At 38.8% G+C, this 13,594-nt stretch overlaps 1 protein-coding gene across 3 annotated transcripts in view; it reads right to left on the bottom strand.

The window, feature by feature from the left end:
* The window catches only part of EMCN (endomucin), a 101,578-nt gene extending 89,017 nt beyond the window's left edge, over positions 1 to 12,561 (bottom strand). Inside the window, exon 1 of one of the 3 annotated variants that reach the window (XM_053217103.1) lies at positions 12,337 to 12,561. In XM_053217103.1, the coding sequence (XP_053073078.1) occupies positions 12,337 to 12,403 (67 nt within the window). In that variant the 5' untranslated portion in view covers positions 12,404 to 12,561. The remainder of the gene's footprint in view (positions 1 to 12,336) is intronic. The other 2 variants (XM_053217102.1, XM_015076752.3) reach the window with 2 other exon arrangements.
* Between the last annotated feature and the right edge of the window lie 1,033 nt (positions 12,562 to 13,594).

Raw genomic sequence — 13,594 nt, 5'->3', positions numbered from 1 at the left:
GGCATGTATTACTGAGGGTTTTCTTTTAAATGGCTATTTATTTTTGAGAGAGAGATCATGCAGAAGGGGAGGGGCAGAGAGAGAGAGAGAGAGGGACAGAAGATCCAAAGCAGGTTCTGTGCTGACAGCAGACAGCCCAATGCAGGGCGCGAATCCACAAACCGCGAGATCATGACCTGAGCTGACGTCAGGCACTTATCCAGCTGAGCCACCCAGGCGCCCCATTACTTAGATTTAAATGAATGCTGCCATGAGGAATATGAGGCCCAGAGTTGCCAGAAAACCTGAAAATAAGATCATCAATGTCCTTCTTTGTTGCTGTTTTGTGAAATTTTCTTATTTTTAAATATTTTCCTGTAGTCATAGAACACTTTGGGGCCAAACGATACACATGTGCAGGTTATGTCAGTGGATGCCAGTTTGTGAGCCCAGGAAGAGAGCGTATTGAATTCCTCCTGTCACATATCCCAGTGTGTTAAGTCATGGCAGGTAATAAGCCAGTTGACAAATTTCACCTTGTCATTTTCTAATACTACCAGTTTCCCTGCATGGCTATTGTAGATTCATAACATCACAGCTTCTCAATCTTGTTTTAAGCTTACAAGGTATCTGTTAACATTGGCCCTTGAACTCGCCATACCTTCTCAGACTCCCCTGGCTCCAGCACCTCTCCAGGAACCAGAAACATTTGTGTTTGGATTATTGAACACATTCGGACACCACCTGAAACTTTGACGAGAAGGCCGTTAGCTGTGTCTCTAACCAAACTATTATTCAAGGGGGTTCCTCTTGAGCAGCGACAGGACAGAGACCCAGGGTCTTGCAGTGTTGATGAAAACAGGAAGGAGATTACTAGTAGAATGGAAAGCAATCAATAGGAACTCATAATGAGTAGGGAAATCTCCTTACAATGGATGGATAAAAAACCTGGAATTTAAACCTATGCACCTATGGAGATTTCAGTGGTTCAAATCTAGTTCGCCTTGGCCAAATCTAATTTCTATTATACTAAACTAGTACAAGAAAAAAAAAACACAAAAACACAAAACACACACACACACACACACACACACACACACAATGAAAAACAAATCCCAAAAAACAAAAAAACTAAAAATCGCTCTGAATTCATACTAAGTCTCCCTCTGAAAGCACTAGACCCTAGGACCTTTTTTTTAAAGGTTAACACCTCTGGGAATCTTGTGGGTCTGAGGGGCAATAAAAAGAGTTCAGATGATTGCTCAGGAAATTGAAATCTAGTCCGGGATTTCTCAGAACGTAAGTCCATGTGCCAGTGTATACAGATTATCCATAGCAATTGCTGAAGCAGAGTTGTCTGGATTTTACTGGAAGCACTGGGGATGAGCCCTAGGAAAATCCATTTTTCACAGATAACTTAAGTGATTCTTATGAGTAATAAATGTTAAAACCTACTGATCTGAATTACAGTGTGCGTGTCCTTGGGCTTTTCTCCTCTGACAGTGAACCCAGTAACGCCAGCCTGCACAATCACCCAGGCAACGGCAAGAATTAAATGAGATAATTGATCCATAAAGTGCTTTGTAAAATGTGTAGCATGTTGCAAATGAAATGGGTGGAAGAATGAAGGACTCGCAGGAGATACAATGATAAGAAGCAAGAACCCTATTGCATATCAGGTCCAGAAGAGTGGCTGGAAGGCCATTGGGGAGTGCTCCTCCCAAATTATCAGAGCTTTTGTTACATATCTTTCTTCCTCCCCTTCTTATTCTTCATATTTCCCCCATCCCAACCCTCTCAGAGAGGCTTTCTCTCTTTCTCCCAGCCTCCAGCACCTTCTCTGACTCTTTTAACCTCATCTTTACTCTCAATCTTTTTCTGGATGTCAGTGAATTTATCTTTCTCTCTCTCTTTCTCTCTCTGTTCTTCTATCCCTCCACCATCACATGTGTCCAAATTATATACAAATAAGACCACAGGGCAAATGGGAAAAAAACTGTCTTTCGTGGGTGTGTCCTCTGAGACATGTGTCTCATGGCAGAGAAATGACCCTTTACCTGTGAAGCAGATACTTTCCTACAGCCCTGTCTGAAAATTCCCAAAGGAAACAACATGAGGAAATAGAACTGAACGTCTTGATCCAAGATGAACACATCTAGAAATAACAGGATGAAAGTGAAGCAAGATAACTTGAGGCAAAATACACAGAAACTGCTTGTTACAGATCACACGATGATAGATCTGGAAGAAAACTTGAATATGATTTCGTAGGACTGTACTCATATTGTTGATTGGGAAATTAAAGACTCGAGAGGCTAAAACATTTGCTTGGCCCAGCCACACAGCAGGCTTGTGGCCCCTGGTAACTAACACCGAGGGCCTCTTGGCTTCAAGACCAACCAGTACACTTCACCTTTGCACAGTGCCAGCTTGTGACATTAGTCGGAACTCAGTGCAAAAAAAAGTTGTTCTATTGCCGGACATATACATACAGCTAAAGCAGACTTCATTTTGTGTAACCTACTGGTAAATGGTATGTACATTGTCGGTAGTTTGTGTCTTTATTTGACAAAGTAAAAACCGGTTAATTGCCTATCAACTGCCCGAGGGGAATTTTATTATTTACCGATCAACGAAAATGTTAAAACCCGGGAATAACTGAATTATTTAATGCCTTTGCTTCTGGACAAGACTAGAATAAAGTTATAAACTCAACACACGGAATGAAGGCCTCAGAGTTGGAGAGGTAAAGTCTGTAACCAATGCATCTCTACAGTTGAACTTCCACAATTTTGCATTTTAGCAGGAATGAGGACTAGTGAGATCTAAGTGTTTCAGAATTACCCAATGAATTGTAGGATACCTTTCTTTTTTCTTTCTTCTGAGCGAGACACAGGAATGATTCAACACTTGCGTTCTGATAATCCTACCACTCCTACGTGATTTGAACAGTTAATATAAAGCAGAGGTGGGCATTTTCTGCTATTTATACAGCAATAGGACTGCAGGTCAATTTCATAAAGCAAACCAAATCAGTTCAGCTGACCAAAATGACACTCACAACTTCTCCACCACGCAGGCCAAGGATAAAAATAAATATTGTCCTCAAGTCACTGAAAACAAATCCAGGCACGTTTTGTATAGTTTCAACTCTGACTTTTTGCAACTCTGCTGACTTTTGAAGAAATATAGTTTTCCAAATTGAAGCACGAGCTAGTGATCACCGCCTCTGTGTCCAAAGATAGGTCCTGGGGGAAAAAAAGACCAATTCGATATTGTCTTCGTTCTCAAGAGATTTACATTCAGTTAGGTTACAATGGACCCTAATAAAAGGATTTTAAATGGCTGGCAGGATTGTCATTTTTCTTTCTTCTACTTTGCAAATCTAGGGAGTTGTCAACTTTGGTTAATGTAAAAGTGGCTCCCAACAAATGAGGCTGTCAGAAACAGATAAAAAGAAAAATAACAAAAAGCTTATGGATTCATAAAAAAAAAAAGAAAAGAAAAAAAAAAGAAAAAGAAAAGCTTACGGATTCACATCATTTCATTATCTTAATCCCAATAATGCAATTGCTGTTAATTTTGTGTATTTAAAATGGAGGATCTCGTTTTCAAAAACTCGGTCCACAGGGAGAGATACTTGAGAGATGTTTCATTGTTGGAGAGAGTTGTCACCATGGCCACGAGCTGACGAATGCAGGAGTGACCTCTCTTCCCTAGAGACAGCGTCCCAGAGCTCGCCGTTTATGTCCTCACGCTTGCCAAATGCTCTCGGAGGACGATTTCACAGTTCATACCACAAAACATAATTTCTTTCCCCATTTGAGCTAAAAATAAATGCAATGCCTGATACAAATGGTTCTGCGTTTCATGTGTGTGGTTTTTAGAACTCAAACAGTAGTTCAACACATGGCTACTTGAATGTGTAGCAGCCGTAGAAAAATATATAAAGGTATTTCTTTCTTTCTTTATTTTGAGAGAAAGTATGCACATGTGTATGAGCAGGGGAGGGGCAAAGAGAATGGGAGACAGAGAATCCCAAGCAGGCTCTGTGCTGTCAGCGCAGAGCCTGATGGCTGGGCTCCAACCCACGAACAGTGAGATCATAACCTGAGCCGACATCAAGAGTTCAAAACTTAACCGACTGAGGCACCCAGCACCCCAACATATAAAAGTATTGTAGCTCAAAGAGCAATCGTGAAGTGCCAGTCAGTAAGGACAAATTCCCAAATGTATGAAATGCCTTCCTGCTTATTCCTTGATACTGTGAGTTAAATGTTAGCTTGCATATTAATAACCAATATTTAAATAGTAAGCTATGAGTTCCAGAGCACTTCAAATAGGTTTTCTGATTTTCATGTAACACTAATACTGTGTCAGCAAATATCATTTTTCTCATATTCAGATGAAGAAACTGAGGCTAAGAAGTATTTAATGTCTTGGTTAATTTCAGCATACTAAGAAGCTAGACCCAAACTTGGTGCTCACGTTAAAATCAAGGTGTCTTCCCCTCACATATCCACCTCTCAGATTAAGCAGTGCTCAATACCTTAAGGAAGGTGAGAATATGTAAGGAGGTTGACAATTCTTAGGCTAAAAAGTTAGCATCTTCATTAAAAACAAACACATTTTGGGGCACCTGGGTAGCTCAGTCGGTGAAGCATCTGTCTTCGCCTCAGGTCATGATCTCACGGTTTGAGGGTTCCACTCCCGTGTAGGGGTCTGTGCTGACAGCTCAGAGCCCGGAGCCTGCTTCAGATTCTGTGCCTCTCTCTCTCTCTCTCTCCCCATCCCCCACTCACGCTCTGTCTCTCTCAGAAACAAATAAACATCAAAAAAATTAAAACAAACAAAAAAACACAAACATATTTTTACTTATTAGTTTGAGTGGTTAGTTTACACAGTGAGTTAAATAACTTACAAATCTGAAAGACATTCTAGAGAATACGATCTGCACATATCAAATTGTGCCTACATGTATGGTGATTAAAAACATGGCAATCATCTTTCTAGCATCTCACATCAATTCTTCAGTGAAAATTTTCACGCGCTGGTTTCTCACTTTGTGAGAATTAACATCATAATTATTTAAATATTTGCTGAGTTTGCATTAGAATCGATTTGGAAATAAGGCAGTTTGTCTAAGGAATGGGATATAATAAACTAGAGAACTCTGAGTCCCTAAACTCGGCAAACCTTACAGAGTTCTCACATGCAGGGCACTATTGCGGGTGTTTTCTTTGTGTGCATGCCTTCACGTGATCCCCCTAATACTCCCGTGAGGTAGGGACTGCGCTGGTCCCATTGCACGGCTGGGAAAGCTGAAGGTTACATAACTTGCCCAAGTTCACACAGATAGTAAGTGGCAGAGCTGGAATTTGAACCCAGACAGTCTGGCTCCAAAAGAATTATAAATGTGACACTAAGTGATTAATTCACTGTTAGTTATTTCCTTAGCTTCTTTCCTTCTCCAAGTCTCATATTAGCTGCACTGACATTTATATTGCAGACAACCACGTTGTTTTTTCCCAACTAACTTAACAATCGGTAGGTAGGCAAATGCCTACACCTCTTTTCAATGCATCCCCTTAGTAATTAATTGAATCCAGCACAGCAAGAGGATCATTATCACTAAGTGGAAACTCATTCATGGCACTTAGTTTGTGGTTTTTAAGGTGTGGAAGATGCTATGAGAGGCAGCAGTGGCTTCTGAATTACCCAAGTGGTAAAGTCTGTATGCTTTCTCTTTTCCGTTAGAAAAATTCAGCGTATTGCAATTTCACCACGCTGAAAGGCAACAAGCTACAAGGAAGATTTTGAAGAACTTCCTCTCATTTGATTTTAAACCACATTGCTCTAGTATAACTTTATAGTCCCTCAAGCCTCGTTTCCTAATCAGTAAAATGGGAATAATAAAGCTGGCCTTAAAATGTTATGATGGAAGTAATCTGTGTAAAATGCCTGGCTTAATAAATGGTAGATGTCAGTAGATGTTGTGATGACACTCATATGGGTTCAATTGGACCAGATCCAACTATGTCAGGGTTTTGACACAACTAATTTGTGTTTAAGACAGAATATGATTGAACAGACAGATTTAAAAAGCAGTTCATATTTTAGATGAGCAGTGCACCAAGAATAAAATCAATGACTTCAACATTTTTGGCTACCAACCTTACAATATAATTCATTCCTGAATCTATACAAACAGGCAGATGATTGCCTTAGAAAAGGACCTGCTTAGAATATCATTTAACATATTCAACAAAAGATCGATAAAGCTTTTTCTTGCTTTTTTTTTTTTTTAAGTGAAGAGGAAGAAAGGTGGTGAATGATGATTGGAGTATCAGAGAAACTGTAACAAGTCTACATCTCGATATATTCTTATCATTCACACTAAAATGAGCCCATCAAGAGAAATAATTAATCCTGGATTTCACTGGAAAACAGAGCCCAAGACGAAGCAGAGTGTGCAAACTCTCTGTGTGCAGACAGTTTGTAAAGGAAAGTGAAGTCAGGGAAAGGAATAGAAGACTAAAGCAGTGAAACAGAGCAGGAACAAAAGAGGAAAGCATTTATTCACTGGCTCCATTTCCCCTTTCGGCAGGTGTTGTCTCATAGAGGGGCTACTGCTCCTGCTCTTACAGCTCAGATGCCCAACAGTGCCATGTGCGGTTCTGCCAGGGACACTGTCTCAGTATCAGAGTGACACAGACAAGAAAGCAAAAGATATACATTCACGTGAAGCAAGGCGCTGTCAGGCTACACATATGCCTGGCAGGTTGCCATAGCGATGGCTGGAGTAAACACAGCCGGAGAAGATAGAGGGAAAGACACAACAGGGGTCTAATGCTTGTACAGTAGCTGCTTCTATTTAGACACTAGTTATGATTATCTCTGCTGATATTTCTACAAGACACAAAGCTTGTATTCAAGTTTAGAAAACTGTTTTTTTCTTTTCTTTTCCTTGTTTAAAACAATTTTTCCTATGGTTGTTCCAAATTTGGGAACCATACAGTGGGCTTTCTAGATGTAACTGCCATCACTAATGGTTTTCATGTCGATGCTGATGTTGTGTCTGCAACAGTACAAAAGGGATCTTGTCTGCTAACTAAAAGAGTTTCTTCTAACACCCAACAGGAATTATTATCCTATCCTATAATGACCCACAGGAATTCAGTAACGGGAAAAGAGGCACTTACTAACAGGAATTGAATGTCCCTTAGAGTACATTCCTGCTTTGACATTCACTGTTTAGAAATGTGCATCTCAAATTGTTCTCAAAAATGAAGAGGAAGTTGGAAAGTGATGACTTAAAAAAAAAAAAAAACAAAACCCCAAAACATAGAAGTTACTTGAATTAGAATTATTCATAAGTTAAAATGTTTACCTGAAGCATGAAATGGAACTTCATCAATGAAAAGGAAAGGACGGGCAATGATCCAGTAAAATACAAGCTTTCTGAAAATCCCAAAGGGGCATCATTTTTTTCCCTCAATTATCTGAATAATTACAATTAGCAAGATAAAATTGCCAGAGAATTTACTGGTGACTACTGTTATGAATCTCTTGAAAACAGAAATTCTAGACTGATCACTTCTACTTTTAGGTAGAAACTTCAAACAAAATGAGTAGTGGAAAAAAAAAAAGAATGTGAAACAAATGGTGTGGGGACTGAATACTTCCCCGTTGGATCTGTTTGCCTATTGGTTCATTCTCCTTACAATAGATCACCCATTTTAGGTAAGATTTGCTGACAGTGATTAAGCTAAACAGAAGTAATCAGTAAAATGATCTGCTCTAAAGCAACTCTTATGCTATCTAAAATAACACATGAATTAACTTTCTTAAACTTCACTTTTTATGAACTTTGTTTTTTTAAAAAAAATCCATTTTGTATTTTTAAGAAGTTGCTTGAGAATAAGGCTTCTTCTTGAATATTTCTATCTATAAGAAGATATTACATAAAGTATTTTATTCCCAAAAAGGAAAAGTAGAGCTAATTCTTTTTAGATGCTCTTCCTCCCAAAGATTATAGTCAAGGCTGTTTCTTTTTCTATATTTGTTGTAAATTACTGTCACCCAGTGCTAGGTGGTCCATCTATAGCTGTCATCTTCTCTCTTGGCCAGACTTTGGGAACTGGCTTCCCTTTGATAAGAAGCCCTTTTCCCTTTTCCTTATATTTGGTGCCCACTTTCGTTGCCAGGATCAAAGCAATCCATTTGTATCCATGTTATACACTATGAGTCATACATGTCCATAATCTTTCATACAAACAAGGCAGTAAACTGGTGAGTGCTTGTCATTGGAAGAAATAAAAAATGAAAACAAAACAAAAAAAGAAGGCAACTGTATCATTCATTTACATGTCATCCGGCTAACTATGTCCTTACTATATGTTTAGGACTGTTACTGGACAAACAAAATAAATATGGTAATTAAATATGGCCCCTACTTTCAAGGTGTTTATCGTCTGGAAGAGGAGATCAGATATGCCTACAAACAATTATGATAGAATTAAAACACAAGTGCCATGAGAGAGCTAGAAATATGAGCATCCAGGTGAGAAATAAATTGCTTTTCTCTGTTATGAATCTTAAAGTGGGCAGGACTAAGAACTCCTGGGATTCAAGAGTAAAGAACACTCACTGCCACCTTCAACTTCAGGGGCATTACAATTCCCTGCGGATTTTAATTTACCCTCAATGTCTCTGTTTAAATATCTTATTAGGATTTCAAACTCACCATGACCAAAATCAAATACTTCATTTTTCTCCTTAAATTCTCTCCACCTATCTTTCCCTCCCTCTGCTCCCAAACCATGTTCCTACTTCTGGTCTTCAGATAATCCTCTCTGTACATCTCATTCACTTTCTCCCTCATTGCCAGTCAAGAATATGTCAGATCACAAACTTTCTACTCCCTTTAGGCTCTTCCCCAAATCTTTTTTTTTTTTTTTTTACTGTATTGACAGATTTTTACACTGGCAATAACATTTGCACTATTTTCTTTAGCTTTCGTCTCTCCTGACTTCGGTAGTCTAATTTATATCCTGCCGACAGATTCATCTTCCCAACGTATAGCCCCAATCATATAATTTCCACACTGAAACACATTTAGAGGCTCTAAATGAATTAACTATTCAGTATTAACTATTGACTGATAACTAGCCAATATTTTTCATCCTGGTAGCCACATATCTTGAGACTCTATTTCCAATCTTATTTTCTAAAACTTAACCTACATCCAATGTGTGATTTCCTTACATTTCTACACTAGAATATACTGATGTTTTCATGTTCCTACTCAAGAAATTCCATCGGTCTGGAACCTCCTGTTTTTCAAATTTCAAAGTTCATCATAATTTCCACTTTTATATGAAGTCTTTTCTGATGCCCTTACACCCCAAGCTAAGCTCCCTATCATTCTTTATTCACCACTTAAGACTTACAATATAGTCAAACTCCTTATTCCTTGCCTCCTCTTCTCTTCCCCATTTCAAGCCATGGCTGAGTCTTAAGTATTCTGTATAAATCTATAGCATTTAGTATAATGCCTGTCTTACAGTGTGTTCAATACATTTTTTCCATGAAACTGAATATTCGATCAGTATCAAATGAATCTCTCCAAGCAATTAAATTCTTCTTCAGATACCAATAAAATGATGTTTGTTCCCATTTGCAAATGCTTGAAACATTTTCATCTTTCCTAAATTAATGTAAACTCCAAAAAGCAAATGGCGCTTGAAGAGTAACTTGTTTCCAGGCCCTCTTCATTTCATTTCTTTCAGTCTTGACAGGAAAAGGCTCACAGATCTAGGCTTAAAAGCCAAAGGGGTTTAAAAGCCACAGGAGGGGTCTGTTCTGTTTTAAATACAATTTAGAAAACCTTGGGAAAGAATGACAGTTCCTTTTCAGGAACTTCACGTACATATTTCAACAGAACAGCTTTCCAAATTGGAGAATGTAAAATGTTATACCACCAACCAAGTAATAGAAAGTCACTCACTGCTGTGTAGAAAGATTCACTTGATTTTCACAATGAGCACAAAAGACTATATTGTATTTATTTAAATCTGGGACTGACAAAAATGTCAGAAGGAAAAAGAAAAGTAGTCAATTTCTCTAAAAGATCATTATTTAGGAATAAATTACTATGCAAAAAAGCATGGATCTTCTTGACAACTTGTGAATTTAAGGCAGATGAAATGCCTCCCTCCTCACCCCTAATAATCAACTCTGCTGATGAAATATGTTAAGCATTCTAAGTTTGGGGAATGTACAAAGCTTTGAAATCAATGTGTTTCCGGTACAGGGGGTTAGGGAAAGAACTTAATAAATCAGCTTAGGAAATGCTTCATTTCCTGCGGCATATCTGGGGACGGAAACAGAACAGGCAGAGCCAGGTGCAACAAAATCATACAACCTGGTGGAAAACCTCTTCCAGTTCCTTCTGGGCACCACTTGGATGGGCAGTTTATGCTCATGAGCTAGTTTCCTTTTTTAAGAAAAATGGAGTAGATTTTACAGACACTTTCCTTAACAAATAAGCTTGTTGGCAGAAGTTGAAGGAGATGGTCATTATGTAATCATTATATCTGCTTAAATAAGAAAGTACCTTACTTGGGTTAATAGTTCATTAGAAAGAAGACACCATTAACAGGTTGTGTTCACTACTGGTGAGTTAAAAGAAGTTGGTATTTTCCCCAAATGATCATAAACAGAAAATCTGCCAGGTCATCTCTGGGTTATCCTGTACCTTTCCATCTTTCTTACAGCCAGGTTTTGCAGGCTGCTTCTTGATTTGACACTACTGAATTCTTGAACTGATACCATTCCATTTTGCTTTCAGAAAGACATGTAATCCATTCAGAGTTTAACAATGCCGGGAAATTAGTGTACTTACAGACCCGGGGTAGGGGGCAGCTTCACCCAGACTTTCAAATTTATATTGACCTGACCCGTGTTTGTAAGCAGTGTTTTTCATGGCATTGGGATTCCTACCAATCTTTCCCATGCATACTGAAGAGTTACTTAAAAGCTCATATACTGATTTCTGTGGCCTCTCATAAATACTCTTTATTTTAAAAACTCAGATTCTTGGTAACTCTTCTAAGTTAGGTTTTCTGGCCTTGATACCTGCTGCAACTTGACTCTGGAAATGCCAAGATGCATGGTAAGCCATCATAGGTGATTTTGAAGTGTTTGGGAATGAGTCCTAAATTTATGTATGTATTTTGAAAAATTAATGATAAATATTATTGAAGCAGTGTATGTCATTTTTCCTACATTATTACTCTCTTTTAGAATTTTTGTAGGCAACAAACTTTTGAAAAGAGCACATGAAAAAATAAAATTAGAACTGATATTTTTCCAGGGCCCCTCAGAATCAATATTTCCCAACTGTGCTCTTTTATGATAGCTTGTACTTTGGTTTTCATGCTTATTAAATCTGTCGTGTATTAGAATTACATATTTATTTTTCCCCACACTACATTTACCACTGTTGGTAAGGACAATGGCTTAATCATTCATGTATTTCTTGCACTGATGACTACATGGTAAGATCCTAACAAATATTGATTAAATTTAATTGCGTACAGTGAATCCCTCAGAAAGGGTTAGAAGATAAATGTTAATAATCTCTTGCAACTGGTCATTAATATAGTCAAGACTTATATTGTTTCACATATAGCCTTTGGTTGAGTCTCTGAAACTGCCTTCAATGGGTAAGATTTTTGAGATGATGAGCCAAATGTTGTGTGTATATGTGTGGATTTGTGCTGGTTTCTGGAGCAAATAAATGTTGTTCGCTTTTATCAAAATGACTCTCCTCTTTACTTCCCCTACCACCTCAAGATACTGCTATTCATTTTCCTAGGCGGCTTTATCCAACCTCTCAATTTATCAGAGCCAAAAGATAGTGGCCACGCATATAGGCCAGCATCTGCAACGCAATGTTTCTGACTACAGCCTTTCACCCATACTTGACAATCGTTATTTCTAGACTTAACACCTGAAAGGAGCACAGTGGTGAGAAATAGTACATTTTTACCCAGTATTTTATTCCCAGGTTTTTATTCTCAAAAAATGCTATTGTGTATTCCCCGGACCTTTACGATCCCATCAAATATGCTGCAAGGCCACCGCACCAGCAAACATTTCCTTTCAGTGAAAACAAACATTCTCTCCGTGGAGCCTTCTCAATGCATTCCCAGTCAACATCCACACACTGGACACAGCAAATGAATTGCTGCAGCCACGTTTCAGGGCAAGGTCCCTGAGGGTAAACTGAGACTGAGTCCCCTGCTAGTAATTTCTGATCCACACCGTCAGAGGAATAAGAGAAAATGGTACCTGTGTCCTCTTTACTGCTATAAAGACTGAACAGAAGACAAAGGATGGTCACTTGAAGGGATTTCATGGTGCCCGCGGATCGGCTCCGTGGCTCTTCTCTTCAGAGTCAGGCGGAGACAACTCCCTCCCAGCCTGGCAGGGCCTTATTAGCAAATGGAAAAGGTGTGCTGAATGTGAACAGCCACTGCCCATTCCTACTTATTTCGGGGGCTCTGATAAAGAACGGGAGGAAATACACACACTCCCTTTGGGAGTTCAGCAGAGAGGAGATTTATTGTTTCAGTCCCTTACAGGAACTTTTTTTTCTCTTCCTTTGGCAGCCACTTGTGTTTTTGTTACTACATTATTTTGTTCTTCTTCAACAAAAAGGTCAGGGCGGGTGCTGAACAGAAACAGATCTTTCTTGAGAATGGACCATACAGCATTCTAACTTTTGTTTTGAAAGCGTGTTTTGGAGCGGTTATAAAAGGGGCCTTATTAAACAGAGATTCACTTTGGATAAAGAGGCTTTAACCGCCTGAGGGTTAAAGTTTAGAGCAAAATCCATAAGGAATCAACTTTTCTTCGTTCCTTCCAACTTGAAAGCCAGATTAGCAAAGACCATCTTCTGGATATAAGTGTAAACCTTTAATAAATAGGTCATGCTCTGCTCTTGAGTAAGCAAAAAGACTTCTTAGGGATGTCTGGGGAGGTTTCTTAGGACATTTCTAATAGAATTAAACAATGATATGTGACTCTTCTGCTCATTCCTGTTTTTTATTGGTGGAATTTGATGCAGAATAAGGAAAAATTAGTTATACAGGCAACCCCTGCTTTTGGCAAGTAGGGTTCAGTGTTCGTGTTGCAGTGAGCTATTCTAGAGTCAGCACGCAACCTTCAGCAACAAGAGTGGCCCCGCGAAGCTCTTTCTTGGAATGACACTCAGTGTCTCAGCGTCAAGCCACCGCAGTGTTAAACTCTACCCTGTGAGCATCTGCGATTTATCTCCATTTAACTTGTGCGTCCATTAGCAAGATGTGTCTTAAGCGATGAGAAAAGCCTAAGAAAGATTATTTTTGTTTTTGGAGGGGGGGGTTGAGAATGCTCAAAAATTCTCCATATAAATTAATGATAATTGCTTCTTCACACCATTTCCACTTAAGAAAGTTTTCATAGGAATGCCTTATTTTCAGATAGCCAGGGAAACCTTGTACACCCCCCATGGGCACTCTTCTCCAAGAAATATGATCGAAATGGCACTGGGGTAGAATGGTCTCCC

This window comes from Acinonyx jubatus, chromosome B1 (assembly GCF_027475565.1).
Source record: "Acinonyx jubatus isolate Ajub_Pintada_27869175 chromosome B1, VMU_Ajub_asm_v1.0, whole genome shotgun sequence".
Lineage (NCBI taxonomy): Eukaryota > Metazoa > Chordata > Mammalia > Carnivora > Felidae > Acinonyx > Acinonyx jubatus.
The sequence above is the reverse complement of the archived record's forward strand: the minus strand, read 5'-3'. Positions and strand labels throughout refer to the sequence as shown.